The sequence below is a fragment of the Chiloscyllium plagiosum genome, unplaced genomic scaffold (genome assembly GCF_037043375.1).
Source record: "Chiloscyllium plagiosum isolate Xiang-an unplaced genomic scaffold, Cpla_swu_hap1 HiC_scaffold_43, whole genome shotgun sequence".
NCBI lineage: Eukaryota > Metazoa > Chordata > Chondrichthyes > Orectolobiformes > Hemiscylliidae > Chiloscyllium > Chiloscyllium plagiosum.
In genome coordinates this window covers 7,384,971-7,411,693 of record NW_028270181.1, presented here as the reverse complement: position 1 = coordinate 7,411,693, position 26,723 = coordinate 7,384,971, and the positions used below count along the sequence as shown (strand labels likewise).

Below are 26,723 nucleotides of genomic sequence, written 5' to 3'. Positions count from 1 at the left end.
AGGTTGGCTAACATGGTGCCACTGTTTAAGAAAGGTGGTAAGGACAAACCAGGGAATTATAGACCAGTGAGCCTGACATCGGTGGTGGGCAAGTTAGATTAGATTAGATTAGATTACTTACAGTGTGGAAACAGGCCCTTCGGCCCAACAAGTCCACACCGACCCGCCGAAGCGCAACCCACCCATACCCCTACATTTGCCCCTTTAACCTAACACTACGGGCAATTTAGCATGGCCAATTCGCCTGACCTGCACATCTTTGTGACTGTGGGAGGAAACCGGAGCACCCGGAGGAAACCCACGCAGACACGGGGAGAATGTGCAAACTCCACACAGTCAGTCGCCTGAGTCGGGAATTGAACCCGGGTCTCTGGCGCTGTGAGGCAGCAGTGCTAACCACTGTGCCACCGTGCCGCCCTCCGTGTTGGAGGGAATCCTGAGGAACAGGATGTACATGTATTTGGAAAGGCAAAGACTGATTAGGGATAGTCAACATGGCTTTGTGTGTGGGAAATCATATCTCATAAACTTGATTGAGTTTTTTGAAGAAGTAACAAAGAGGATTGATGAGGGCAGAGAGTGGTAGATATGATCTGTATGGACTTCAGTAAGGCATTCGACAAGGTTCTCCATGGGAGACTGGTTAGCAAGGTTAGATCACATGGAATAATGGGAGAACTAGCCATTTGGATACAGAACTGGCTCAAAGGTAGAAGACAGCGGGTGGTGGTGGAGGGTTGTTTTTCAGAATGGAGCCTTGTGATCAGTGGAGTGCCACAAGGATCGGTGCTGGGTCCTTTACTTTTTGTCATTTACATAAATGATTTGGATGCGAGCATGAGAGGTACAGTTAGTAAATTTGCAGATGACACCAAACTTGGAGGTGTAGTGGACAGCGAAGAGGGTTACCTCAGATTACAACAGGATCTGGACCAGATATGCCAATGGGCTGAGAAGTGGCAGATGGAGTTTAATTCAGATAAATGCGAGGTGCTGCATTTTGGGAAAGCAAATCTTAGCAGGACTTATACACTTGATGGTAAGGTCCTAGGGAGTGTTGCTGAACAAAGAGACCTTGAAGTGCAGATTCATAGCTCCTTGAAAGTGGAGTCACAGGTAGATAGGATAGTGAAGACGGCATTTGGTATGCTTTCTTTTACTGGTCAGAGTATTGAGTACAGAAATTGGGAGGTCATGTTGCGGCTGTACAGGACATTGGTTAGGCTATTGTTGGAATATTGCGTGCAGTTCTGGTCTCCTTCCTGTTGGAAAGATGTTGTGAAACTTGAAAAGGTTCAGAAAAGATTTACAAGGACGTTGCCAGGTTTGGAGGATTTGAGCTATGGGGAGAGGCTGAACAGGCTGTGGGGCTGTTTTCCCTGGAGCGTCGGAGGCTGAGGGGTGACCTTATAGAGGTTTACAAAATTATGAAGGGCATGGATAGGATAAATAGACAAAGTCTTTTCCCTGCGGTGGGGCAGTCCAGAACCAGAGGGTGAGAGAGGAAAGATATAAAAGCGATCTGCGGGGCAATCTTTTCACACAGAGGGTGGTACGTGTATGGAATGAGCTGCTAGAGGATGTGGTGGAGGCTGGTACAATTGCAACATTTAAAAGGCATTTGGATGGGTATATGAATAGGAAGGGTTTGGAGGGATATGGGCCGGGTGCTGGCAGGTGGGATTAGATTGGGTTGGGATATCTGGTCGGCATGGACGGGTTGGACTGAAGGGTCTGTTTCCATGCTGTATATCTCTATGACTCTATAATTAGGCCATTGAGCCCCTTGAACCAGTTCTGCCATTAGATCATCATCGTAGGTACACATCCTTATTCAACTTTTCCTTACTTGTTCTATGATCCTAAATGCTGTTACTTAAAATTAAATTCCACTGATTCGCATCACGTAATGATTCTGCAATTGGTTTTGCTTCTAATAGATGCTGAAAACGAGAATGATGTTACGGAAAACAGGGGAACCACGGGAACTCTACGCCCAAATCAGTAACATATTCAAATATGAAGGAATTTCCACCTTCTACAGGGGCTATGTGCCAAATATCCTAGGGATCATCCCTTATGCTGGTATCGACTTGGCAGTGTATGAGGTTGGTTTTTATTTGGGAAGTAGTAAACAAAAACAAATACTAATGACTTCTATTTTTATTTAGACTGTCTTTTAATGGCAAATGGGCTGCACTAGTGGCAAGGATGGGTGTTGGGGGTATGGAGAAATAATTTGGATTTAAGTGGGTGGTGTGATGGCTCAGTGGTTAGCACTGCTGCCTCTCAGCGCTAGGGACCCGGGTTCAATTCCAGCCTCAGGCGACTGTCAGTGTGGAGTTTGCACATTCTTCCTGTGTCTGTGTGGGTTTCCTCCCGCAGTTCAAACATGTGCAGGTTAGGTGAATTGGCCATGCTAAAATTGCCCATAGTGTTCAGGGATGTGTAGGTTAGCTGCATTAGTCAGGGGTAAACGTAGAGTAATAGAGTAGGGGAATGGGTCTGGGTGGGTTACTCTTCGGAGCATCGGTGTGGATTTGTTGGGCTAAATGGCCTGTTTCCACACTGTAGGGATTCTGTGATTCCAAAACACCTCCAAGCTCTCCACAGATAATTACAAACTTGTTTTAGTATGGTGACTGCAGTAAGGTAGGGGAAAGCAGCAATATCTTGATTCAAATTGCACAAACAGCAGAGTACTGACCAATTAATCTGTTTGTACTGTTAGTTGGTGAAGCAACAAGACTTGGACTGCTGTTCCAAGGTACTACTACAAGTTATATTGTTGACCAAGTTTTTGTCATTAGTTGTCTTTTATTATCTTGCTAGGTTACAATTTGGCAGCATGATGGCTCAGTGGTTAGCACTGCTGCCTCAAGAGTGCTAGGGACACAGATTTGCCTCGGCTGACTGTTGGTGTGGAGTTTGCACGTTCTCCCCGTGTCTGCGTGGGTTTCCTCCGGGTGCTCTGGTTTCCTCCCACAATCCAAAAGACATGCAGGTCAGGTGAATTGGCCGTGCTAAATTGCCCATAGTGTTAGATGCATTAGTCAGGGGTAAATATAGAGTAATAGAGTAGGGGAATGGGTCTGGGTGGGTTACTCTTCGGAGGCTTGTTTCCATACTGAAGGGAATCTAATTTTTGTTCTTGTGAAATGCTTTAGGAATATTTCCTTGTTTGAAAGCTGCTTTAAAAACACTGCTGCACTATTAGCAGATTATTTGCAATTAGACTAAATCCCTTTTAAGCCTTCTCGTTTCCATGTTTACTTGCACACAACTTCCATCGTGTATATTTTTACCATTGTACAGTTTAACTTCTGGTATAGTATTGGTGTTTGTTCATAATTCAGAGTTGCACAGCACGGAAACAGACCCTTCAATCCAACTTGTCCATGCTGACCAGATATCCTAAATTAATCTAGTCCCATTTGCCAGTATTTATCCCATATCCCTCTAAACCCTTCCCATTCATATACCCATTCAGATGCCTTTTAAATGGTGACATTGTACTAGCCTCCACCACTTCCTCTGGCAGCTTATTCCATACACGTACCACCCTCTGCGTGAAAAGATTGCTGCTCAGGTCCCTTTCAGTTCTTTCCTCTCTCATCTTAAACCTATGTCCTCTCGTTTTGACTTCCCCTACCTGAAAAAATATTCACCCTATCCATGTCCCTTATGGTTTTATAGACCTCTATAAGATTACCGCTTAGTCTTCGGTGCTTCAGGGAAAACAGCCCCAGACTATTCAGCCTCTCCTTGTAGCTCAGACCTTCCAATCCTGGCAGCATCCTTACGAGTCTTTTCTGAACCCATTCAAGTTTCACAATGTCTTTCCTATAGCAAGGAGAGCAGAGTTGAATGTAGTATTCCAAAAGTGGAGTCTTTATTTTATTTTGGCAGACGCTAAAGAACTTGTGGATACGGAGATACACGAAAGGGAATGAGCGACCCAATATGTTGCTGGTTGTGGGTAGTGCCACGACTTCGAATATAGTTGGGCAGCTGGCCAGTTACCCACTGATGGTGCTACACACTCGCATGCAGGCAGAAGGTGAGTGTGGCCGAGTTCTCTGATAATGAAGCTTGGCCATTGAAAGATAGCTTTCAATAGCACATTTGATAATTTCAGGATGTTGCAGAACCTTTACAGCTAATGCAGTAAGACAGAGTGGTGAAGTAGAAAACTTGGCATACAGTAAGCTTTCTGTCATACAACATAATCTGATAATGATAGTGGATGTATTGTAAAGGTTTGTTAGAAGGTCAAATATTGGCTGGACTCCAGGGAGAATGCCCCTGCTGATGTTTGAAATAGTGCCTTACATCTTTCTTGCCTGTCTGGCTGGCTAGTTGAAGTCTCTGTTTAATACCTCCTGACAGTGCAGCATTCACTCAGTACTGCAATGGACTGCCAGCCTGGACTTTGGAATCTTCTGACTAGGATCTATGCAAAGGAATAGATTAGTGTGAGCACGTACAGGAAAGATTTCAGTGGTCAATAAGGAATGGCAAGAACCTGAAACAAATTGTTTGGAGATTTTAATTCACTTAAAATCCAACCACCTACTGAAATCGGATCGTTTCAGGATCCTCTCAGTAGAATATCAAGAGAATGAGGAGCTCGCAATAATTAGTGTAAAGTGATAGATCTGGAGATATTAAAATTTGACAAATCCTCCTGGACTTGACTGTCTTGTAGTTGCGTCCTACCACTGGGCTAGAAGGTTCAGATGCAGGTCTCACCTCAGGATGTGATGGTCACAGAATTATGTCATCACATGCCTAAATGGGTAGATTGAAAAATAAGTTATTTGTGGACTAGTTGGCTTGTATTAGAGGGTTTGACGAACTCACCTTAAAGTGGTGCTAGAAAAGCACAGCAGGTCAGGGCTGGAGAGGGAGAATGGGAATGATCAGCTAACTTGTCATCAATGTTTGTGCGAAGATTTGTAGCTCGGGTGCTCGTTGTTGTGGTTCTGTTCGCCGAGCTGGAAGTTTTTGTTGAAAACGTTTCGTCCCCTGGCTAGGCGACATCATCAGTGCTTGGGAGCCTCCTGCGAAGCGCTTCTTTGATGTTTCCTACGGTGTTTATAGTGGTCTGTCCCTGCCGCTTCCGGTTGTCAACCGGAAGCGGCAGGGACAGACCACTATAAACACCGGAGGAAACATCAAAGAAGCGCTTCGCAGGAGGCTCCCAAGCATTGATGATGTCGCCTAGCCAGGGGACGAAACGTCTGCTACAAAAACTTGTCATCAATGACCAGAGGAATTTTGGGAATCTATTGTTGGGGATGTGATAATGACATTCAGTTCATTAGTTGGAGTCAACAAGGATTTAACAAAAGGCAAATTATGTTTGATATTTTCGAGGTTGTAACTAGCAGCATAGTTAAGGGGACATAAAGCATTTATATTTTCCGAAAGTCCTTAATATGATGCATTGAGTTGTTACACAAAATTAGAGCTTTTAATATTTGAGTAAGATTAATGTTGATTGATTTGTTGATGGACAGAAAACAGAAGGAATAATTGGGTCATATTCACATCAGCAATTTGTAATCTACATTGGCTCCTGAGGGGAATGTGTAAAACTGACCGACTGCAGTGAGCTAGGTGTGAAGTAAGTGGTGAAGAGACAACACAGACTGCCAAATGGTCTGAGCAGAGTAAAGGATGGGCATGAGGGTAGCAAATGGTATACAACGTGAGCAAAATGTGCAGTCACTATTTTAGCAGGACATGGAGACCATCAGAATGTTTTTAAATAGTGAGATTGGGAAATTAAACATGGCCAACAGAAAACAAGCCAAAGCTTTGCATCTTCCATTCATCAGAACTAGCACTAGGACCCAGAAACAGACGGGGGAGGTGGGTGGGGGGGGGGGGGGGGGTAGAAGATGAGTTAAAAGTCTGCTTCTTGCAGAGTATTTCTGATGAGTGCTAGACTTCATGGCTTATCTCTCTAAGCAATGTTTAAGTTATTTACTCCCAAGCATTTATTTATACTGGGAAATGTTGATATTTGGAGAGATTGAGATTCCTTGTATGTGATTTGAAAAGTAAGCATGCTAGTTCAGTAAAGAATTAATCTCTGGTCTGGCAGCCTCTTCAGAGAGAGAAACAGATAGCATTTTACATCCAGTTAACTCTGTTTCCCTCTTCACTGATGCTTCCAGACCTGCTGGGTTTCTCCACTTTGTTTTAATTTATGAATCCAAGCGGCCTGTTGGACTTTATCACCAAAGAGTTTGAAGTATCAGAGTAAAGACAGGTTGACTGCAGTTGTGTAGGGTTTTAGTGAAATCACACCTAGAGTACTGTGAACGGTATTTCAGACAGTATATGCTTTTCAGAGAGGACTGACTCCTGCAATAAGGCAATTGTCATATGTATAGGGTAAGACCATAATTGAAATTGAAATACAGGGTAAGTGTCAAGGAGTTTAGAAACGGGAGAGTGGTGATTGATCTTTCCAATGAAAGGTTGATCATTTCAGGACTGGAGAAATTTTTCCATGTCACCCCCACCCCCACCGCCATTCGGTCTGGACCCTCTGTCAATGAGTGCAAAGATGGATAGAACTCAGCTACTGAGGAATGCATGGGAATATGGAGTTGATGGAAGATCGTCCTTGACTTTTTATTGAATACGTTAGCAGGGCTGAATGGCCTAACTCTCCTCCTCCCATATCATTTGGTGCTGCTCTCAGTGAGCCATAGCTGAAAGCCTGACCCCATTTTTGTGAGCATTTTATGCACAAATATCAATGAGTAACTGAAGTATACACTGCTGAATGCAGGCTGTTGTGGCACAGCAGTAGTGTCCTTATCTTTGGGCCAGTTGGACTTGCTTCAAGTTCCACCTTTTGTGGTGGTATGTCATCAACTTAAAAGCAACTACATTCCTGAACAGGGAATGTGACTGAATGAGACAAAATAAATTCCAGGTGACAATCAAATGAAAAGGAAGTTCAGCTTGTGTTTTTTGTTTGGAAATGGTCCCCAGGTTATGTGTATTGACCTATTGCTGTTTATATTTTCATCCAGTCATTGAAAAGGGAATGAAAAAGCCAAGGATGAGAGAATATTTCCGGAAAATTTTGGCCACGGATGGCTTGCCTGGGTTCTACCGTGGATTTACTGCGAACTTAATCAAGGCCATTCCATCAGTCTGCATCAGTTACATACTGTATGAATACCTGAAGACTCACATGGGTCTGACCTCCCACTAAGGACTGACACCTCGAAATGAACATGGTAGAATCTCTCAGTTGGCTTTCGTAGTGGCATGGTGCCCAATCCAGCACCTGTTGCTCAGTGCACTTTGTTTATTTATTTTAAAATATTTTTAATAAACTGGTACTTAGTGTTCAAAATGCAGATTAGTTTACAATGAAATCTGTGGTTTATAATTGGGCACTGGTGTGCTTAACTCATCGTTCTGAGGGCGCAGCCTAAAAAATAGGTAACCTACTGCAGAGATGTTTGCAGATACAGTAAAAGCACAGACTATTCCTTTATATAGGCAAAAGTGAGGACTGCAGATGCTGGAAACCAGAGTTTAATTAGAGTGGTGCTGGAAAAGCTCAGCAGTTCAGGCAGCATCTGAGGAGCAAGAAAATCAACGTTTAGTGCAAAATTCATCAGGAATTCCTTTATAATAGTCTGTTTTCCAATTCTCTCGCTCCAAATCTGGCCTCTTTGATTGTCCTAAATCATAAACTCAGCCATGGGTGACTGTGTCTTCAGCTGCCTCTCTCCTTTATAAGAAGTTCCTTGAAACCCCTGAATAAGGTTTTGGCTGACAGGCTCATTTTCTCAGCTGTTCAGTGTTTTGTCTTGTTTGAGCTTTGCATTACAAAAGCAATGATGCCACATAAATTCAGGTTAATATCTGTAACTTTTTTGATCAGTTCCTTTTTCAGAAATACTCAGCTTATGCAATCCAAGCTGCACTGGTGTGATTTTTGCCATTTAAAAGTATCGTTTATGGAAGAAAAAGCTCTTTTGAAGCAAAGATGAGTAAGTCTTGTATTTATTTTGATGCGGATGTGTGATGTTCTGAATCAGCAAGAACTGACCAATGTGTGGTGGGCAGAAACGTTAGAAACTCTGCACTTCCTAAGGAGGAGTGAAGTTAAAAGACTTTCATTTCTCTTTAAGTTTGGATTGGAAAGTGAGTAGCAACTACTTGTTTACTGTAGATAATAAGACTTTGTCACACTGAGGAATCAAGGATAAACTTTATAACATACCTAGAGTGTTTGGTGCCATGAAACAAATTTGTTGCACAATAGCAGCAGTGTGTATTATCTATAAGATGCACCACAACAATTCATCCTTTGGCAGCTTTTTCCAAACCCGCAACCACTTCTAAATAGAAGGACCAGGGCAGCACATTTGTGGGGCATCCAGCATCTGACTGCAAGCTCTCCTCCAAACCAGTCAGCATTCTGACTTGGAAATATGCTTGCAGTGTCAAAATCCTGGCAATACCTTTCTGATTGGTTTTACAGTAGAATATAGCTTGCTCAGTACTCTTACCTTGTGTGATTGTAGCCATATCTAGCAATAGCATCAGTGGCTTATGCATAGTTATTTCTAGAGTTCATTCAGGGTCTGTTCTTAGTGCCATTCTGTTATCTGACTGCACTTCTGACCTCCATTCCGAAAGTTGCTGTAGTTTCCTCCAGCTGAACGTCATCTTCAATTCTTGCTGCAAATCTGATACTTAGCACCAATTCTATCCTTCCCCATAGAATCATAGAATTCCTACAGTGTGGAAGCAGGCTGTTTGACATTCAAGTACCCACCAACTCCCCAAAGAGCATTCAACTCAGACCCACCCTATCCCCATAACTCTGCATTCCCCATGGCTAACCCACCTAGCCTGCACATCCCTGGACACTATGGGCAATTTAGCATAGCCAATCCACCTAACCTGCACATCATTGGACTGAGGTAAGAACCTGGAAGAAACCCATGCAGACACAGGGAGAATGTGCAAACTCCACACAGACAGTTATCTGAGGATGGAATCGAACCCAGCCACTGTGCCACCCCAAATAGCTATCGCATCAGATCAAATTAGACTGTGTGTATAACGGATCCTGTATACCTGCTACCTCAAAGGTTCCGTTCTAATTTAAAAAGGTAATTTTGGAAAGTGGGATGATGCCTGACCTGCTGTGCTTATACCACTTAATGCTAATCCTTTGCTCAAAGTATTTGTGCTAGTTGTAAAGAATGAAAGAGCTATTAGAAGTTGCCCCAAGAGAGTGAACTGCAGCCATTTCCAGTCAGGATGTTGGACAGAAGGGATCTGCTGGATCCTTTCAGCTGTGCATCTGTCTAATTTGTCTATCCGATGAATTGTGAAGGTTGTGGTTTTAGATGCAAAGTTTTGCGTCTGAATTTTTTAAAAATGTGCAGTGATCATGACTTAGATTGCTCTTTAATATTTCTGATGCAATGACTCACTTGCAGCAGGGCAGTGATTTGGGTGGACAGATGCAGCAGTCGAGAGTATGGTGCTGTAAAAGCACAGCAGGTCAGGCAGCATCCGAGGAGCAGGAGAATCGGCGTTTTGGGCATAAGCACTCTATTCTCCCGCTCCTCAGATGCTGCCTGACCTGCTGTGCAGATCTCCAGCATCTGCAGTCCTCACTTTCTCCTGGGCAGGTGCAGCAGTCATTTACATGCTGCAATGAATGACTGAGTGGCAGGTTTGGTCATGTTGACTGATGTCTAAAAGATGCCTGGGGACAACAATCTTGCTCCATGCAATCTGCTATGCAAAGACAGTTTTCACTTGAACTGAGAGTTGGTATGGCCTCTGAAAGCAGACTGACTTTAATGATGTATTTCATCTCATTCTCAGGTCATCAATCTCCTGTGGTACAGCGGCTTCTAAGGAAGCACATGGCAGACACTTGCTCTGAATTCATCTTTACATTCTCTGTCACCCAGGAATGGTTATATAAAGACAGATTGAAATAAAATTAATCGGAATCACAAGGCACAATTCAAATCCGTATTTTTGGGTTAGACAAACAAAAACAAAATTAACATTCAAGGTTTCAATGAATCTCTCACCTCAGTACCTAATCATATGATGCACATGAACAGTTAATAGCAAATATATTTACAAGTCTGTAAAAATTTACACATTTATTTTTTAAAAAAACACAGCAATTAGATACCCAACTATAGCCTTGAAATTATGCAGGGAATTAATGTTCACTGCTTCCGTATTAAGAGGAATTTCCACCTTCAATGTTTTTAAATAATGTTGACATAAAGTTGTTTTTTTTTAGCATTGTGGAGACTGGTAGCCCATAATAGCTCAGGGCACTTGTGAAGCCTAAAATGTGTAAAATTTGACTTGGTTTCTTAGGTGTAAGTGTTGGAGTTGCCTTCTCAAAAAACCCCACTTATGATGCTACTTGAATCCTACCTGTTAGCTATTAGTGATCTGCCCTGATGTATCCTCCTTTGGTTTACTGCCAACATTGGTGTGTTCTCTGAGTTCCTTACAGACAAGTTGTTTGTGATGTTTAAGCCACTCTGCCCTCCAATGGTCACAACTGCAGCAAGTTGTAAATTGTTATAATTTCATAGCTCTGCCATTTTACGTAGCAGTATGACACTATGGTGCCAGAGGCAGTGTCATGGAGATGCCAGGATTTTGAAGAAGTGACCAGGACGAGGTGAGTCCTGTTGAATTGTACCTGGATCTCTGGAAAGCTGTTAAGGGATTTTGCACTTTATTTACTGGAGTCGGTTTTTGGTCAGCAGGATTTAACCAAGCTGGATTAGGAACTAGCTGCAGTTCTACCAAGAGCTAAAGTCGATGGTTCTGGATAAGCAAATTGCCGAAGGTGACCCCACCAATTGTCAACGTGTGCTGTTAACAGGGTAAGCACCTCGAATCTAGAGGGCAAAAGTCATTAGATTTATCAATATTAACACTGGTGTCTTGAGAGCGGGGGCACGTGATCTTCAAAGATTTTGATTTGGAGATGCTGGTGTTGGACTGGGGTGTACAAAGTTAAAAATCACACGACACCAGGTTATAGTCCAACAGGCTTAATTGGAAGCACAGTAGCTTTCGGAGCGTCGGTTCTTCAGGTGGTAGTGGAGAGCTCAATCCTAACACACAGAATTTATAGCAAAAATTTACAGTGTGATGTAACTGAAATTATACATTGAAAAATTGATTGTTAAGTCTTTCATCTGTTTGAATACTATGATAGTTTCATTTCTTTCATGTGTAAATCACAAAACCTTTTTTTAAAGGTTGCATTCTCAGGTTAGCTGTTAACAATGGGTGATAGCTAGACAATATGTTGAAGGTGTTGGCCCCCTGTGTCTGTGTTCTCTGTCTATGCCATGATGTTTAGATTGATTCTAATCTAAAAAGTGAGATAACAGAGTTTTACATTAATTCATGCAGTTTTTGAGCAAAGTACAGTGTAACCCTGCAAGTCCAAATTCGCCCCACAAAATATGTGTGTGCATGTGGGTCTTTGTCTGTGTGTGTGTGTGTCTGTCTGGGTTGCGGGTTGTGAGTGTGAGAAAGTGTATGTGTGTAGTGAGTGTAGAGTATCTTAAGTCTGTGAGGGGGTGCATTTGAGAGTGTGGGAGTGTCTGTGTGCACGTCTGTGTATATGTGTGTGTGTGTGTGGGTACCCATAGGGAAGGCCTCAATTGGGACCTTGGGTTCATGTCACATTACAGGTGACCACCATTGCGCTATACACACACACAGACACTCCTACACACACACACACAGAGGCACTCCTATACACACACATACACAGATGCACACAAAGATACCCACACATACCCTTACAGGCACACACACTCCCACATGCACCCCCTCACGGACTTAAGACACTTTACACTCACTACACACATACACTTTCTCACACTCACAGCCCCCAACCCAGACAGACAGACAGACACACACACACACACACACACACTCTCACAGACAGACAAAGACCCACATGCACACATGTATTTTGTGGGGTGAATTTGTACTTGCAGGGTTACATTGTACTTTGCTCAAAAACTGCAGGAATTTATGTAAAACTCTGTTATCTCACTTTTTAGATTACAATCAATCTAAACATCATGATTTGGAGATGCCGGTGTTGGACTGGGGTGTACAAAGTTAAAAAATCACACAACACCAGGTTATAGTCCAACAGGTTTAATTGGAAGCACACTAGCTTTCGGAGCGACGCTCCTTCATCAGGTGATGGTCACCTGATGAAGGAGCGTTGCTCCGAAAGCTAGTGTGCTTCCAATTAAACCTGTTGGACTATAACCTGGTGTTGTGTGATTTTTAACTCTAAACATCATGGCATAGACAACACAAGGGGGTTAACACCTTCAACATATTGTCAAGCTATCACACATTGTTAACAGCTAACCCGAGAATGCAACTTTTTAAAAAAAAAAGGTTTTGTGATTTACACATGAAAGAAATGAAACTATCATGGTATCCAAACAGCTGAAAGACTCAATTTTTCAATGTATAATTTCAGTTACATCAGACTGTAAATTTTTGCTATAAATTCTGTGCGTTAGGATTGAGCCCTCCACTACCACCTGAAGAAGGAGCAACGATCTGAAAGCTAGTGCTTCCAATTAAACCTGTTGGACTATAACCTGGTGTTGTGCAATTTTTAACTTCAAAGATCTTGATGTGCCGAAGAATGAGCCAAAAATTAGGAAGCATGTAGGTAGAGCTATCAAGGAGTGCATTGATTATTTGCAGGGAATGATAACACTTAGAGATTGTAGCATCTAGGTGTTCAAATTTGCTTGAGCCAAAACAGTGTGTTGTCTTGTTTAAAGAGACAGATGCTGTCTTGATACATTCCATTTGGTTGTAGCACTGTACAGATTGCTAGTTTAATCACTTCACTTGGAGTACTATGCCTCGTTTTGTTGTCAGGTTTATTAGAGTTGATAGATTGGCCCAGGGGAAAGTTTTGGAAGAGTGAGGAGGGAATTGCAAGTTTAAAGAACCAATATGTTGACCTCAAAGCAATGCAGAGGCAAAGGAAACTTGATCAGGACGACTGTGGAGGTGGGCGGGCATATACATAAGGGAATGTTTGTATGCTTTCAGTGAGCATTCCAGCTTGTCTGACTGGGAGGCACCCAGGTTTTAAATCAAGGTAGGTTGTCTGCAGTAGAGAGTGTCTGAAATATCTTGTTTGCTGCTGACACTACTTGCTTTCAATGCTGGTCTGTAATAAAGACAGATAATTTTCCAGTTGGTTTATTGCACTTGCAGCTTTTAAGGCAAGACTCTACGGCTATGAGGGAAACATATGAGTGCATATGTGCAGCAAATTTGATCCCTAGCTGGTGCAGTTTCCAAGTTTGATATCTTTTATATAATCCAGATCAGTGTTAGTTATTTCAGATACTTACTGCTGCTCGGGTTTCATATTATTCAAATGGAAAGAGAAAAGAAATCCTTGATTTTTGTGGTTAATGATTTGAGTATTTTCAGTATGACTTTAATTCATGTAAATTGGTTATACACTGCAATATAGTTTAACATGACTTGGAACCCCAGTACATTCCAACATCCTGTATCAAATAGTGGCTGGACTTGTATTGTTGCAAAGTTCAGATGTTTCAGGTAATGGTGGGGGAGAATGAGTTTGGGATGTGGTGTTGACAGTGGTGGGGGATCTGGTCAGAGGGGTTTGTTGGTATCAATGATGCTTGGTTCTTGGGGGCGGGTGCATGTGGAGGGATTATGGTCAACGGAGTTGTGTGGAGTTGGGGGGGGGGGCAGAAGTGGCAGACTGGTCCCTCTTCCCCGAAAAAAAGTGACTGTAGGCAGCTTTTATGTTTATTTTCTGCAGCTACCTCCCCCAACAATCCATTTGTGTTCCTGGCTCCTGGATATTGCTGTCAAAGCTCTGTGATCTCCAGTGGAATCTCCATCACCCGTTCTCTCGCCTTGTGCAGCGGCGTAGACTTGGCAGACTCCGTCCTGGCATTCCTGTCCACGTAGCTCCCGCTTTCTGTGTTCAGCGTTTCCAGGGATCTGACCAAGACCCTCTGGTCCTCCTCAGGCAGACTGTTCAGGTCAGAGGCCAGCAAGGTGCCAGTGCTGCCGTGAACCACGTGAATACCATCGGGACCTTTCAGCTCTACTGGGTGCCGGTGCTTGAACTTCAGAGTTCCACGACTAGGGGGTTTCTCCTCCTCATCTTCCATGTCACTGGGAACCAGCTGCTGACAGAGGTGGGGAAGAGTTGGAGAAAAAAAAACCCAGACCATTAGGCTATATCATATCCTTGCACTCACTCGGTACTCCTCATCACTGGCAATTCATGTTGCATTTTGTTCAGAAGGAGGAGACCACATGCGGTCTGGATTGGAACAAGCCAAATAGGATAGAGCTGCAGCAGACAGAGCAAACAAGGTGAATTCCTAAAGAATTCAGAAGCTGGGAAATTGTTCCTATTGCATCTGCTCAGTTCTGTTGTGTTATAAAAATGGCTGACGTTAGAACTACTAAGCTAAGTAATATTTCAAAAGATCCACATATTGAGATTCAGGTGGGCAGCTCATTAGAGTAGACAGAGTGGTGCTGGAAAAGCACAGCAGGTCAGGCGGCATCCGAGGAGCAGGAGAGTCGATGTTTCGGACACAAGCCCTTCATCAGGATTCTGCTGCTCTTCAGATTCTCCTGCTCCTCGGATGCTGCCTGACCTGCTATGCTTTTCCATCACCACACACTCGACTCAGATGTCCAGCATCTGCAGTCCTCACTTTCTCCTTTCTCATTAAAGAGTGCAGGATTGAATGTTGATGCATGATGCAGAGGCACCAATTTCAACCCAACCTCTAAATTATCCAGTTGTTCAGTTTGCAACCCTTTCAATGGTCTCTTTGCATCGCCATTGTGTTATTGACAGATGGGGTTGAAACCTGGACTGGGAACCTCACTGCTTGTTGCAGATTGGGTTCATTTTACATCTGGCAGTCCCAGATGACCTGGAGCTTGAAGAGGTCTGTGACTGACTGGAAAAGGAATAGTTCTTCCACTTCAAATTTCCCTTTGAATAGTTCTCCAAGTTCACAGCACAAGCATGCAACAAATCAGTGGTTTGGTTAGCAGAGATGCTCTGGCAGTTCACCTTACATAACCCTCAGCACTGAATCCAAGAATAAACCAGAGAAAGCCACAGTGAGCTATTAGGTAGTGATGTGATGTTGAGCAAGAGGATAGATTCACACCCAGATTCCAAGCTTGGGGAACCTGTTGAGTGGTGGTAGATATAAAGGAGAGTGAAAGATTATCAATTTTTGAGCTTTTCAATAAGAGTGATGCTTGCATTTCTTTCCAGCTCCCCATTCACTCATCTAGACCCATGAACACTCAGCATCTCAGGCAGCACAGCAGGACACCCGGTTTCCATGCTCCGCCAATTAAAGTGACAAGCCACACTTCACACTGCAAACCGACTGGTTTCACACCAGCTATACCTCCAGCACAGATGAGCGATCTCCACTGGCAGTGGATTTGTGAGCTAGGCGAGCTGCAAACAGCTTCTTCAGCCGCAGGTAGTCATCCAGAACCACTTTCAAGAGGGAACCCTTGAGATAATGCACAGCAAGTAAAACATACACCTCTTCATGACTGCTTGGGAGGTCAGCTGAACTTTTCATTGCTACGTGCTCTCTATCTCGCTGTTGCGTGTTTGCAGAGGACGTAGTCACTCCCTAATAGTAATACAGAGACAAAGGGACTTTCTTTCTTTCCTTTGGTTAAGATTTTGCAATTTGGGGCAGCACGGCGGCACAATGGTTACCAGCGCTGCCTCACAGCGTCAGGGACCCAGGTTTAATTCCAGCCTCAGGTGACTGTGTGGAGTTTACTCTTTCTCCCCAGGTCTGCGTGGATTTTCACTGGATGCTCTGATTTCCTCCCACAGTGCAGGTTGGGTGGATTGGCCATGGGAAATGCAGGGTTACAAGGATAGGGTGATGGGGTTAGATCTGGTTGGGATACTTTTCAGAGGGTTGGTGCAGACCCAGTGGGCTGAATGGCCTCTTCCCACACTGTGGGGATTCTATCTGCGAGTTCTCTGCCTCAGGGGTTGAAGTGGGATCCTTGAATATATTGATAAAACAGAGGTGGACACATTCTTGGTGAACAGGAGGACAACATTTTCGGGAGTAGAATGTAGAATTCAGAATGCAAACAGATTGGACATGATCTCATTAACTGGCAGAGCAGACTTGAAGGGCCGAACGGCCGCCTCCAAACTCATATAGTTGCAGTTCCTTTGAAAATCTCGTCTTTGCGGAATATTAGTCGAATAGGGAAGGTTGTTGAAATGACAAATCTCTCAATCTTTAAAAAGAGCTTGGATGAGTCCATGAAATGTCAGTAATATCCAAGGCTAACTGCTGGAAAGTGGGATCAGTTCTTTGGTTGGTGCAGACTTGATAGGTCAAAGGGCCTCAGCTGTGCTGTATGATTCTCTGATAACAATGATCAAGCCCAGGAGGAGATCCTTTGGCCCCTCATGCCTGTGTTAGCCACCAGATGAGTCCCACTTTTAAGACATAAAATCCCCCAGCCAATAGGATGTTTGTTGCACCCCAACCCAGTAGATCCATCATCTAATTGTATTATCCTCCTTGACATATTGTAAAATGGTTGGACTTGGTAATCTCATTCTAACGTACCTTGATGGGACCTTCTCGCATGATCTGTCCAAGTTTTGCAATGCTGTCGTACTCCTGTATGGCTGCACGCAAATATCGATCATCCTCCAGCTTCGATGTGGGTGGTGCACGGCCAAATGTACCCTTTAAAGGAAAGGCAATAGTCGTTGAGGTTGTAGATGTGTGATGAAGGTTATATAATTTCTATGTACTCTAGTTTGAATTTCAAAGTCAAGGCAGATGGCTGCTGATTGCTTCTCGGAAAGGTTTTCTTTTAAAACAATTTTGAAGGTCAGATAGTCCTTCTGGAACAGTGACTAAACCCAATATTTGTCATAAAGCAGGTGACTGAAGCAAGCTTTGTATTCAGGTCAGAAGATACTAGGCTTGAATTTGGACGATTCTCTCCTAGAAGGTGTTTAGAGTAGTTCAGGGACCGGTCATCTCAACATTTAGTTTATGAAGCTTTCCTACGAAGAGAGTTTTGTTGAGAAAGCTGCAGGTTATGAGATCTGAGAGAGTTTAAGACTCTCAGATTTGTGAAACAGTTCATTTTGGTAGATTTGGCGAGGCTTCACTGAATTCTCTCTACAGTCCATACCACATAAACCGTTAACAGTTAGTTAAGTATAACCCTAAAGAACTGAGCTAGGGCTGCAACCTCTCTGCATTTGGGTCTATCTTAAAATTAATTCCTGAGACGTGGGCTTTACTGCTTGGATCAATATTTATTGACCAGCCCTTGTTGCCCCTTGAGAAGGTGGGAATGAGCTGTTGTCTTCAACTACTACATTCCATGTGATGTAGGTATATCCACAATGCTGTTGAGGGGTTATAGAATATTGTCCGAGCACCACTCAAAAAATGGCAACATATTGATGGCTATAAAGGAAATCTAATGGACAGTGTTGAAACTTTGTTGTGTTTTTGATTTTGCTAACTTTTAACATAATATTTCGACAGCTAATATTTCTCAAAAGCATTTGTATTTTTTAAACAATGGAACAGAAGTTTATTCCACAAGAAGAATGTGCAGTCTCATCTGGATATGTCTCTGCGACCATGTTAATTATCTAAACAAGAAAGAAAATGATCTATAAAGCCGGGTTTTGTTCTGGGATCTGACAGGCCAGTCTTAGTATCTGCTGGCATTATTACAACTGTCGCACCAGTCTGAAGAGGTTTGTTGTTACTGTTGTTATAAACTCTACATTGACTTGGGCTGACAGGACATGCGGTACCTTCTGCTATTAACTTCTCCAAAGATGGTCACTGTTGGTTCACAAGATTTCCCCTAATTATAACATAGACCCACAGAATGATTTCACTGTTCATCGCAATCTGAAACTTCACAACGGCATATACCTGGGGGTTGTTAGTACAACTAAAGAGATGCTAAAAGTTAGAATAGTGGTCTCTGGGGATGAGGCAACGATGCTGGTTTTAAACATCAACTCCAGGATCTTAGATTGTAAGCAACCAACTAGAATAGAGCTGACAATAATTATTTTGTCAAAAATTCTTATTAAGGAAGTACATCTTCAACAATGTTGAGATAAAAATCACATCATTTGCTGTCCTTGGCTCCTGTTAAAATGACACTTCAGGGCTTGTATACCCTTGAGTTTAGAAGGATGAGGGGAAACTGATTGAGATGTATAAGATTATTAAAGGATTGGATGTCTCCGCTGATGGATGAGTCCAGAACCAACGGACACAGTTTAAAAATAAGGGGTAGGCCATTTAGAACAGAGTAGAGGAGCAACTTCTTCACCCAGAGAGTGGTGGATAGATGGAATGCTCTGCCCCAGGAGGCAGTGGAGGCCAAGTCTCTGGATACTTCCAAGAAAGAGATGGATAGAGCTCTTAAAGATAGCGGAATCAAGGGTTATGGGGATAAGGCAGGAACAGGATACTGATTGTGGATGATCAGCCATGATCATAATGAAAGGTGGTGCTGGCTCGAAGGGCCAAATGGCCTACTCCTATGGTCTGTTGAGAAGGTCAGCACCAAGGGACAACAAAACAGTGGCAGGTAAACTTACGTGGGTCCTGGCTGGACTGTTCCAGAGGTCAGTGATGTCACTGAGGTTCTCTGGTAGGTCATCTTCCTGCTCAGCCTGAGCAGCAAGTTCCAAGTTCCTGCAGAAGGGATCAAGCCAGACTGGATTTGCCCTGAAAACAAGACATTGGCACCATGAAGGGAATACTCCTTCAGACAGTATAAAGCATCTGCACACTTCTCAGTGTTGAGTAATTGATCATACTTTTGGATACTTGTTCAGAAATTGCATGTTTTAATCGCAGTCATCTGAAGTGCACTGTGTTTTACTATATATCAATGTTTTTTCTGACACTTTCCAGCTCGTATCCAAATTTGCAAAACTCAAATGAATGTCTGTAACAAGTCACCTGTATCAATGTGAGGGTTAATTTGCTGACATATTACTCCCCAGTCCCAGGATTGTGGTAATGCAAGCTTCACCTAACCACGTCTGAATGGGTTTCGAGAAGGAGGACGCAGATAATTGTCAGACACAAAATGATTATCTGGCATATCTCACTTTTCTCCTGGTGTTCTGGTGCCAATGCATTACGATTACCACACCCCCTAGGCCATGTGAAATATTGGATCAAAAATGGCAAGGAATATTCTACTGCCAATGGCACCCAAAACCTGTTGCCGATTAGCAGATTGTGACTGGAGCCTCCCAACTATCATCATAATGTCTGCCCCAGTTCAGTAGTTGTCTCTGCAGCTGTAAAGTACAATATAGAAATGGGTTAAATCAATCAATCCTCTGAATCTCAGCCAAATCTTCAGGTCACTTACCCTTCAAATGAATACTTGTTAGTGTTAGGCATGTCCAAGATGTCCATAAACCCTTGGTTACCTAAACAGAATGACACAAATCTTCAACACTTGCTCCGTTTCGAAGATGTTCAACATGTTCTCGAGGTTATCAGCTTGTTGTGCTTTTTGTTCCTATACCTTCTCAGGTTACTGAGCACAAAAATCAACAGGCTGGCATGCACATTGATACAAAGAAGGAGAAAACAGCGTGACTACAAATAGGTTCACTAGACAATGGCAAAGGATTTGACAAAAAAAAACTGATTGCATAGTGCTTTAAACAATGTGACAATTCATTTCTGAGATCAGAGCATCACTGGCCAGGCCAGCATTTATTGCCCTGTCCTTAATTGCCTGGACCAGGTAAGAACGGCACATTCCCTCCCCAAGGGGATTATTGAACCAGATGGGCTCTTCAAACAATGCACTATGGTATTATGTTAATGCCAGATTTGCAGTAAATTCACATTCCACTATCTGCCATGGTCGGATTTGAATGCAGGTCTCCAGAAATTGCCTGGGTCTCTGGGTCTATCAAGAATACCACGAGGCTATCACCTCCCCCATTAGCTCCAATGATTATTACACCAACCAGGTCTGTAAACCCAAGACCAGAAACAGTCTGTCATCCTATGGTCATGCTCACAACAATTTAAAGAATTCTCTGTTTAATTAAGGATGTAATTTGCCAACTGTGCAACACATGCATGTGTTTGGTCAGATCAAGCAATATCTCTCTCAGGCCTCAAAGTCTAAATGTTGCTATGTAAGCACAGGATAAGGTCTAATCTAAATCATTCATCTAAATCACTACTGCAATTATTGGGATGCTTTGCAAACGTCTTCAGAGAGTTGTTGTGGCACAATGGTAGTTTCCCTGCCTCTAGCCAGGAAATTTAGGTGTAAGTCCCAGTTACTCCAGAGGTATGTAAATTGTGTCTTTGAACAGGGGGATTAGAACATATGTGCTGGGGTTGTCAGCCCTTAAGCATCTAACCTCAGATATTGGGGTGAATTGATCCAAAATATTTACGTATAAAATATTTTTCGTTATTGCAAATATTGCCAACTCTGATTGCAGTTCTTACCAGTGGAGCCTGCTACAATAGCCTTCAACTTTCTTTTGTGCCTGTTGGCAATAAACAAAGGGACATTCAACATTTAGAAAAGTGAAAGAGGTTCTGGTCTTCACACTTCAAGAGATAGTTCTCTATAGCCTGAGGTTGCTGCAGATATGATCAGTAAGTATAGTGAGCCCATTGTAAAGCAGAGTGTGACAGATATTATAGCCTTATTTCAGAGGGGATCACATGACAGGAAATGCAAGTCCTAAGAAGTGAGAAGAAGCTATATGGTCAATTTTTGTGGCAAGGAGCTGTTGTATAGCGGGGACGGTTGTAAAATCATTTTGAAACAGATTCAGTAGCTCCCCTCCACCATGGTAGGATTGGAAAAGCTCAGACTGAGGCTACAGAAGAGAAGGTAGAGAGGAGATTTAACAGAGGTGTTTAAAATCACAAGGGTTTGACACAGAGCAGATTGGTGGCGGGGCTGAGATCCAGATGAAACTGCTTTAAGCTGATCGGTGAAAGGAGCAGTGGCAATGTGTGACTAAATGTTTTAACGCAGTGAGTGGTTACGATCTAGAATGCACTGCTTGAGGGAGTAGTGGAGAATTTGAGGTCAGATTTTGGAGAATATCAGAGTCATTTAAATATTCCACAGGTCAGTTACACTTATTTCTTAGCTCTTATTTTCTTAGATTCCCTACAGTGTGGGAACAGGCCCTTCAGCCCAACAAGTCCACACCGACCCACTCCCTTACATTTACCCCTGCACCGAACACGACGGGCAATTTAGCCTGGCCAATTCACCTAACCTGCACATCTTTGGATTGTGAGAGGAAACAGGAGCACCCGGAGGAAACCCACACAGACACTGGGAGAATGCGCAGACACTGGGAGAATGTTCAAACTCTACACAGACAGCTGCCCGATGTGGGAATTCAACCTGGGTCCCTGGTGCTGTGAGGCAGCAGTGCTAATCACTGAGCCACCGTGCCGCCCACTTGATAGGAATAATCTGATGGAACTGAGAGCACAGGAAATGTCTTTGTGTGGGAGAAAGAGAGAGACAGCCAGTGTGAGAGTGGGGTGGGTTTGTGAAGTTAAGGCTCATTGTCAGAGAGTCTTCTATACTCAGGTGGAATTTGGGGGAACAGCTGAAATTTCAACTGAAGTGAGGCTATAAAATGAGCGAGGACAGATTGGCTGTCTGGTTATTGGCCACACCCAGTCTTACTTGCTCTGGAAGTTTGTGGGAAGGATTATAATGGGCAAATGATTGTCTGTCCTGTTCCCTATGACCAAGTATAAGTACTGCCCAGGACTTTTTATATTTGGACCGCACATACATGAGTGTATATGGCACATGCAGAGCTGGACTGAGGGTCCGCCTCGGTCACGTGACGAGAGCCCAGCATTTTCACATGGACTTGAACAGAAAGTAAATGCTTCTTGAATGCAGCAGTGATGGTGAAGGTACAGAATTAATGAGCCAATACACCGCCTGTTGTGCTGTAACCTTGCAAGAAGCGCAGTCCAGTTAAGTGAGACAAATGTTTATGACAATTTGCAAAGAAAGAATAGGAGTGGTTGACTTCAAATTGTAGATGCAGTGGATGCTGAGCTTATACAAACTCAATGGCCTTTGTGTGTCTTTGAAATAGTCCCAACTTAGATGCTGAACAGCACCATGCCCCAGATGAAGCTTATTACTCTACAGGGTGTGGTTACAGATGTTTGCTGTCATTTAATACTTTCAACGGATCAGTTAGCTGTAACCTGTCAGACCTACTGAAGCTGCCCTCTGTCCTGGGACTAGTTCTGCCCAGGGGACGTGAGGAATGTGACAAGTTGACTTTGCTTCCGGGAAACTGGATTACCAAGCAGTCATCGACCCGAAGCAATGGCTGGTGATGAAACAAGGCAGATCCACTGGAACGTCAATCTCGGAAACCTTATCGGAAGCATGATCCAAAGCCCTGGCCAAGTTGCAGGTTATGTGGGAAGGTGTGTGCTTAAAACTGAAATATTCTGCTATGACATGGGGATGAATTTTAAGTGAAGTGGATAAAACAGTTTAACCTTCATCTGCATGACCTTGACTGAAAAATATTGAGAGTAATTATATCAGTGATACTGATCCTGTTGGAAAGAACTGGGTCTACTCACATGGCAGAGGCTGAATCTCAGTCCATCTCTGCACAGGCCATATACACTCATGTATGTGTGACCCAGAAATAAGCCTCAGGCAGTACTTTTAACTATTTTGGCAAGGAAATAGATCAGACCCTCAGGGAACCATTTACCCACAGCAATATGGTTGACTCTTAACTGCCCTCTGGGCAATTAGGGATGGGCAATAAACGCTGGCCTAGCCAAGTGGGCAAGTGCCAATCTGCTACCCTTACTTCAATTGAAATTTCTGTTCCCAAAAGGCTGCCCCAAAGTATAGAATACTGTTTGACAATAACATCACATCCCTGCCCAAGTCTCTCACTGTCTGTCTCTCTCTCTCTCTCATCCACACACTTTCTCTGTTCTCTCCATTTTGTATCTGACTGTTCCAATAGCTGCAATTCCCTGAGCTGTGGGATATTTAAAGAGTGACTCGGATGTGCTCTCACTGCCAGCTCAGGTTTCTGATGCTGATTTGCAATCTCCTCGTTCCCTGGACCCAGTCTGTTTCTGAGTGAAGGAGGAAGATTCAACATTTATATAACATGGAGCTGCTGAGCACAATCTGGGTGTGACACAGCACAGTCTTCTCAACAGCTCCTTCTGTTAAACGAATGAACTAAAGTCTCTATAGTCACATAAGGCTGCCCTCCCATTAGAGCAATATACTGGTGGTGATTTAACCTGGCGGTCATTATCCCTCAGGTGAAGGGAGAGGGTGAGAAGGTGGGAACAGTCATGGTAACCACAGCCAGTGCAGGAATTGAACCTGTGCTGTTGGTGTCATTTTGTAATGCAAATCAGCCATCCAGCTGACACGTCTGCTCTGGTTTTAACTCTGACCTGCTGTAAAGTCACAGAGTTGCCCTGGAGAATCAGAAACAGCTCAAAAGCAATAACATAATCAAACAGAGAAAGAACTACGCGTGCTGGCGATCTGAAATAAGCATTAGCAAAATTCCTGGGAGAAACTCAGCAGGTCTGGCAGCACCAAAGTGGGAGTTAATGTATCTAGTCCACTTCTGAAGAAAGGTCGCAAAAACAATTTGCTGGAAAAGCTCCGTGACCCTCAGAACTGGGCCCAAAATGTTAACTCTGATTTTTCTTCACAACTGCTGCCAGACCTGCTGAACTTTTCCAGCAATTTCTGTTTTTGCAGCCATTGTTTCTGATTTACAGCTTCTGCAGTTCTTTTGTTGTTTTTTTTCTGAAGAAAGGTCACTGGACTCAAAATGTTAACTCTGTGTCTTCATAGCTGCTACCAGACCTGCTGAGTTTCTCCAGCACTTTCTGTTTTTGTTTATTACAGCTCAGAGGACAAATCCCTGACACTCACACACTCACACACTCACACACTCACACACTCACACACTCACACACTCACACACTCACACACTCACACACACACACACACACACGGTACCCAGAAGTTAATTTCATTGTGAATTACACGTTGTGCAACATAAGGGTGAATCAAGGCACTTACACTGTCCTGTAATACCAATTCATAAAGATAAACAGCATAGTAGCCAGGAACAGCAAAACTGCCAGAATAATTATTGCCATCTATAAAAAAAGAAGAAAGACTGACTTTGGGATTTATACAGCGCCTTTCATCATTTCAAAACATCTCCAATATCACCGCGAATAATATTCCTTACTGAAATGTAATCAGCTTGCAGTGCTGTAAGCAAAGTGCAGGTCAGTGTAGTGGATAATTATTGTAAATGTTTACAGGTTAATTGATTGCTTGTATCCACTCCTAATTCCAGTACCATTGCATCGTGTCACGCCAGGACAGAAACTGGCAAACGTATTTAACCCTCTGCTGTGTAAGATTTACAGAAAAGAGCACTTTATGTCGAAAGACCAAATGCTAATTTGCCAAACCCTTCTAGCTTTTTGGGCTGGATCGAACATTTCTGGGGGCTCTGGTCACCAGCAATATTCATAGCATCTTCTCAGTCAACCAACCTCCCCCCCCCGCCCTGATACAATAAACTGAAACAAGGAGTAGGATGTGTGCAGAGTCATGTCTGTGTATTGATTGCACTCTGCCCTAACACAGTTTTATATAGCACCTTAAACCTGATGGAAGGGTCTTGGGAGCATTTTAAAACAAGGTACAACATTGAGCCACAAGGAGATGACCAAAAACTGGGATAGATTTTTAAACAAACTAGTCATATCATGTAACAGTGTGCAACTCAAAGGTCATCAGGGCAGATGGGAATGTGGGACCGAAGTAGATGAATCATCATCTCACTGAATGATGCAGCAACCTTGAGGGACCAAAGTGCCTACATCTGCTCAGGAATCTTAACGTAAACGGGCCATAAATACAACTTGTCCATGGCTGCGTTTACCCTGGATGTGCCTGCATTTACGCTGGACGTGGCTGTGTTTACCCTGGATGTGCCTGCATTTACGCTGGACGTGGCTGTGTTTACCCTGGACATGCCTGCATTTACGCTGGACATGGCTGTGTTTACCCTGGATGTGCCTGCATTTACGCTGGACGTGGCTGTGTTTACCCCGGATGTGCCTGCATTTACGCTGGACGTGGCTGTGTTTACCCCGGATGTGCCTGCATTTACGCTGGACGTGGCTGTGTTTACCCTGGATGTGCCTCCCTTACGCTGGACGTGGCTGTGTTTACCCTGGACACGGCTGCGTTTATGCTGGATGTGCCTGCATTTACACTGGACGTGGCTGTGTTTACCCTGGATGTGCCTCCCTTACACTGGACGTGGCTGTGTTTACCCTGGATGCACTTGCATTTACCCTGGATGCACCTACATTTACGCTGGACGCGGCTGTGTTTACCCTGGACGTGCCTGTGTTTATGCTGGATGTACCTGTGTTTACCCTGGACGTGCCTGTGTTTATGCTGGATGTGCCTGTGTTTACCCTGGACGTGGCTGCGTTGGTTCCATATCTGCATTAATTCTTGCCTTCCAAGGTCTTTCAATCTCGAGTCAGAAAATTCAGTTGACTTTTAGCTTCAACCTACTTCGGGAAGATAGCTCCATTTTTTGTCTGCTCCCATTGGACTGGCGAACATCTTTCTGAAATCACCAGTCAGCAGCACGGCTGGAAGTTTAAGGTTTTGCAGCAGCAACCACCCTTCATCCCATCAACCATCACCACCCGTCCCTCCATCCTCCCCAGTGTCAACGTCCTTCACCTGTGGCCATCATTTCTCTCTGTCTACCCTCTCAAATCCTTGTTACCATCTGAAGTGTGGCTTTTGTCGGTGCCTTTACTGATGGTCGCTGTTATCAAGAAGTGATGGTATGGATAAGAAGGGATTTGGTTATTACAATAAATAAAACAACAGTGCGATAACTAGAGTTTGGGTTCCCATCTCCTATGTGGGGTTTAGAGGCTGTGAGAATCGACTTGATAAGGAAAGCAAAAACAAAACAAGAAATAGGTTATGCACAATGTCAAAAAAAGCAATTTTTGTATTGGCTCATGTTTAAGGTGCACATCATTTTGAGAGTGCAGTGAGTAAGCGATGGTTTAGAAATTTTGGGTGATCTTGTTTTTGGTGCCACACAGGGTCTGTTGCTTAGAACGTGATGATGTGCACCTGATGCTGGGCCCTGAGTATTCAGCACACGGGCAGACTGTTTGAGCTTATACACGTCAGGGTAAGGTCCTGGGGAGTGTTGCTGAACAAAGAGACCTTGGAGTGCACATTCATAGCTCCTTGAAATTGGAGCCCCAGGTAGTCAGGACAGTGAAGAAGGTGTTTTTAAACTTGCCTTTATTGGTCAGTGCAGGAGTTGTGAGGTCATGTTGTGGCTGTACAGGACTTTGGTTAGGCAATGTTTAGAATATTGTGTGCAATTCTGATCTTCCTCCCAATAGGAAGGATGTTGTGAAACTTGAAAAGATTTA

The 26,723-nt window shown here is 43.5% G+C and overlaps 2 protein-coding genes and 2 long non-coding RNA genes across 5 annotated transcripts in view; 3 read left to right on the top strand and 1 right to left on the bottom strand.

The window, feature by feature from the left end:
• LOC122541731 (mitochondrial adenyl nucleotide antiporter SLC25A24-A-like) overlaps positions 1-8,647 on the top strand; it is a 28,504-nt gene extending 19,857 nt beyond the window's left edge. The window contains exons 9-12 of one of the 2 annotated variants that reach the window (XM_087982499.1): positions 1,941-2,108; positions 3,910-4,060; positions 7,056-7,265; positions 7,922-8,647. In XM_087982499.1, coding sequence (XP_087838625.1) covers positions 1,941-2,108; positions 3,910-4,060; positions 7,056-7,240 — 504 coding nt within the window. In that variant the 3' untranslated portion in view covers positions 7,241-7,265; positions 7,922-8,647. Of the gene's footprint in view, positions 1-1,940; positions 2,109-3,909; positions 4,061-7,055; positions 7,389-7,921 lie in introns of those variants that run through there. The other variant, XM_087982498.1, reaches the window with a different exon arrangement.
• A 1,777-nt stretch (positions 8,648-10,424) lies between these two features.
• LOC148137431 (uncharacterized) lies at positions 10,425-14,031 on the top strand. The gene is made up of 3 exons (XR_015754279.1): positions 10,425-10,717; positions 10,806-10,925; positions 13,904-14,031. It is a non-coding gene; the product is annotated as an uncharacterized LOC148137431 (long non-coding RNA).
• cdh23 (cadherin-related 23) overlaps positions 12,690-26,723 on the bottom strand; it is a 261,541-nt gene continuing 247,507 nt past the window's right edge. Inside the window, exons 36-41 of the mRNA XM_087982495.1 lie at positions 24,304-24,383; positions 20,667-20,707; positions 19,558-19,618; positions 18,770-18,899; positions 16,746-16,868; positions 12,690-14,276 (exon numbers count right to left, since the gene is read on the bottom strand). Coding sequence (XP_087838621.1) covers positions 13,953-14,276; positions 16,746-16,868; positions 18,770-18,899; positions 19,558-19,618; positions 20,667-20,707; positions 24,304-24,383 — 759 coding nt within the window. The 3' untranslated portion in view covers positions 12,690-13,952. The remainder of the gene's footprint in view (positions 14,277-16,745; positions 16,869-18,769; positions 18,900-19,557; positions 19,619-20,666; positions 20,708-24,303; positions 24,384-26,723) is intronic.
• Positions 14,255-26,723, top strand: part of LOC148137430 (uncharacterized) — a 24,557-nt gene continuing 12,088 nt past the window's right edge. Inside the window, exons 1-2 of the long non-coding RNA XR_015754280.1 lie at positions 14,255-14,469; positions 15,398-15,614. This is a non-coding gene — a long non-coding RNA (uncharacterized LOC148137430). The remainder of the gene's footprint in view (positions 14,470-15,397; positions 15,615-26,723) is intronic.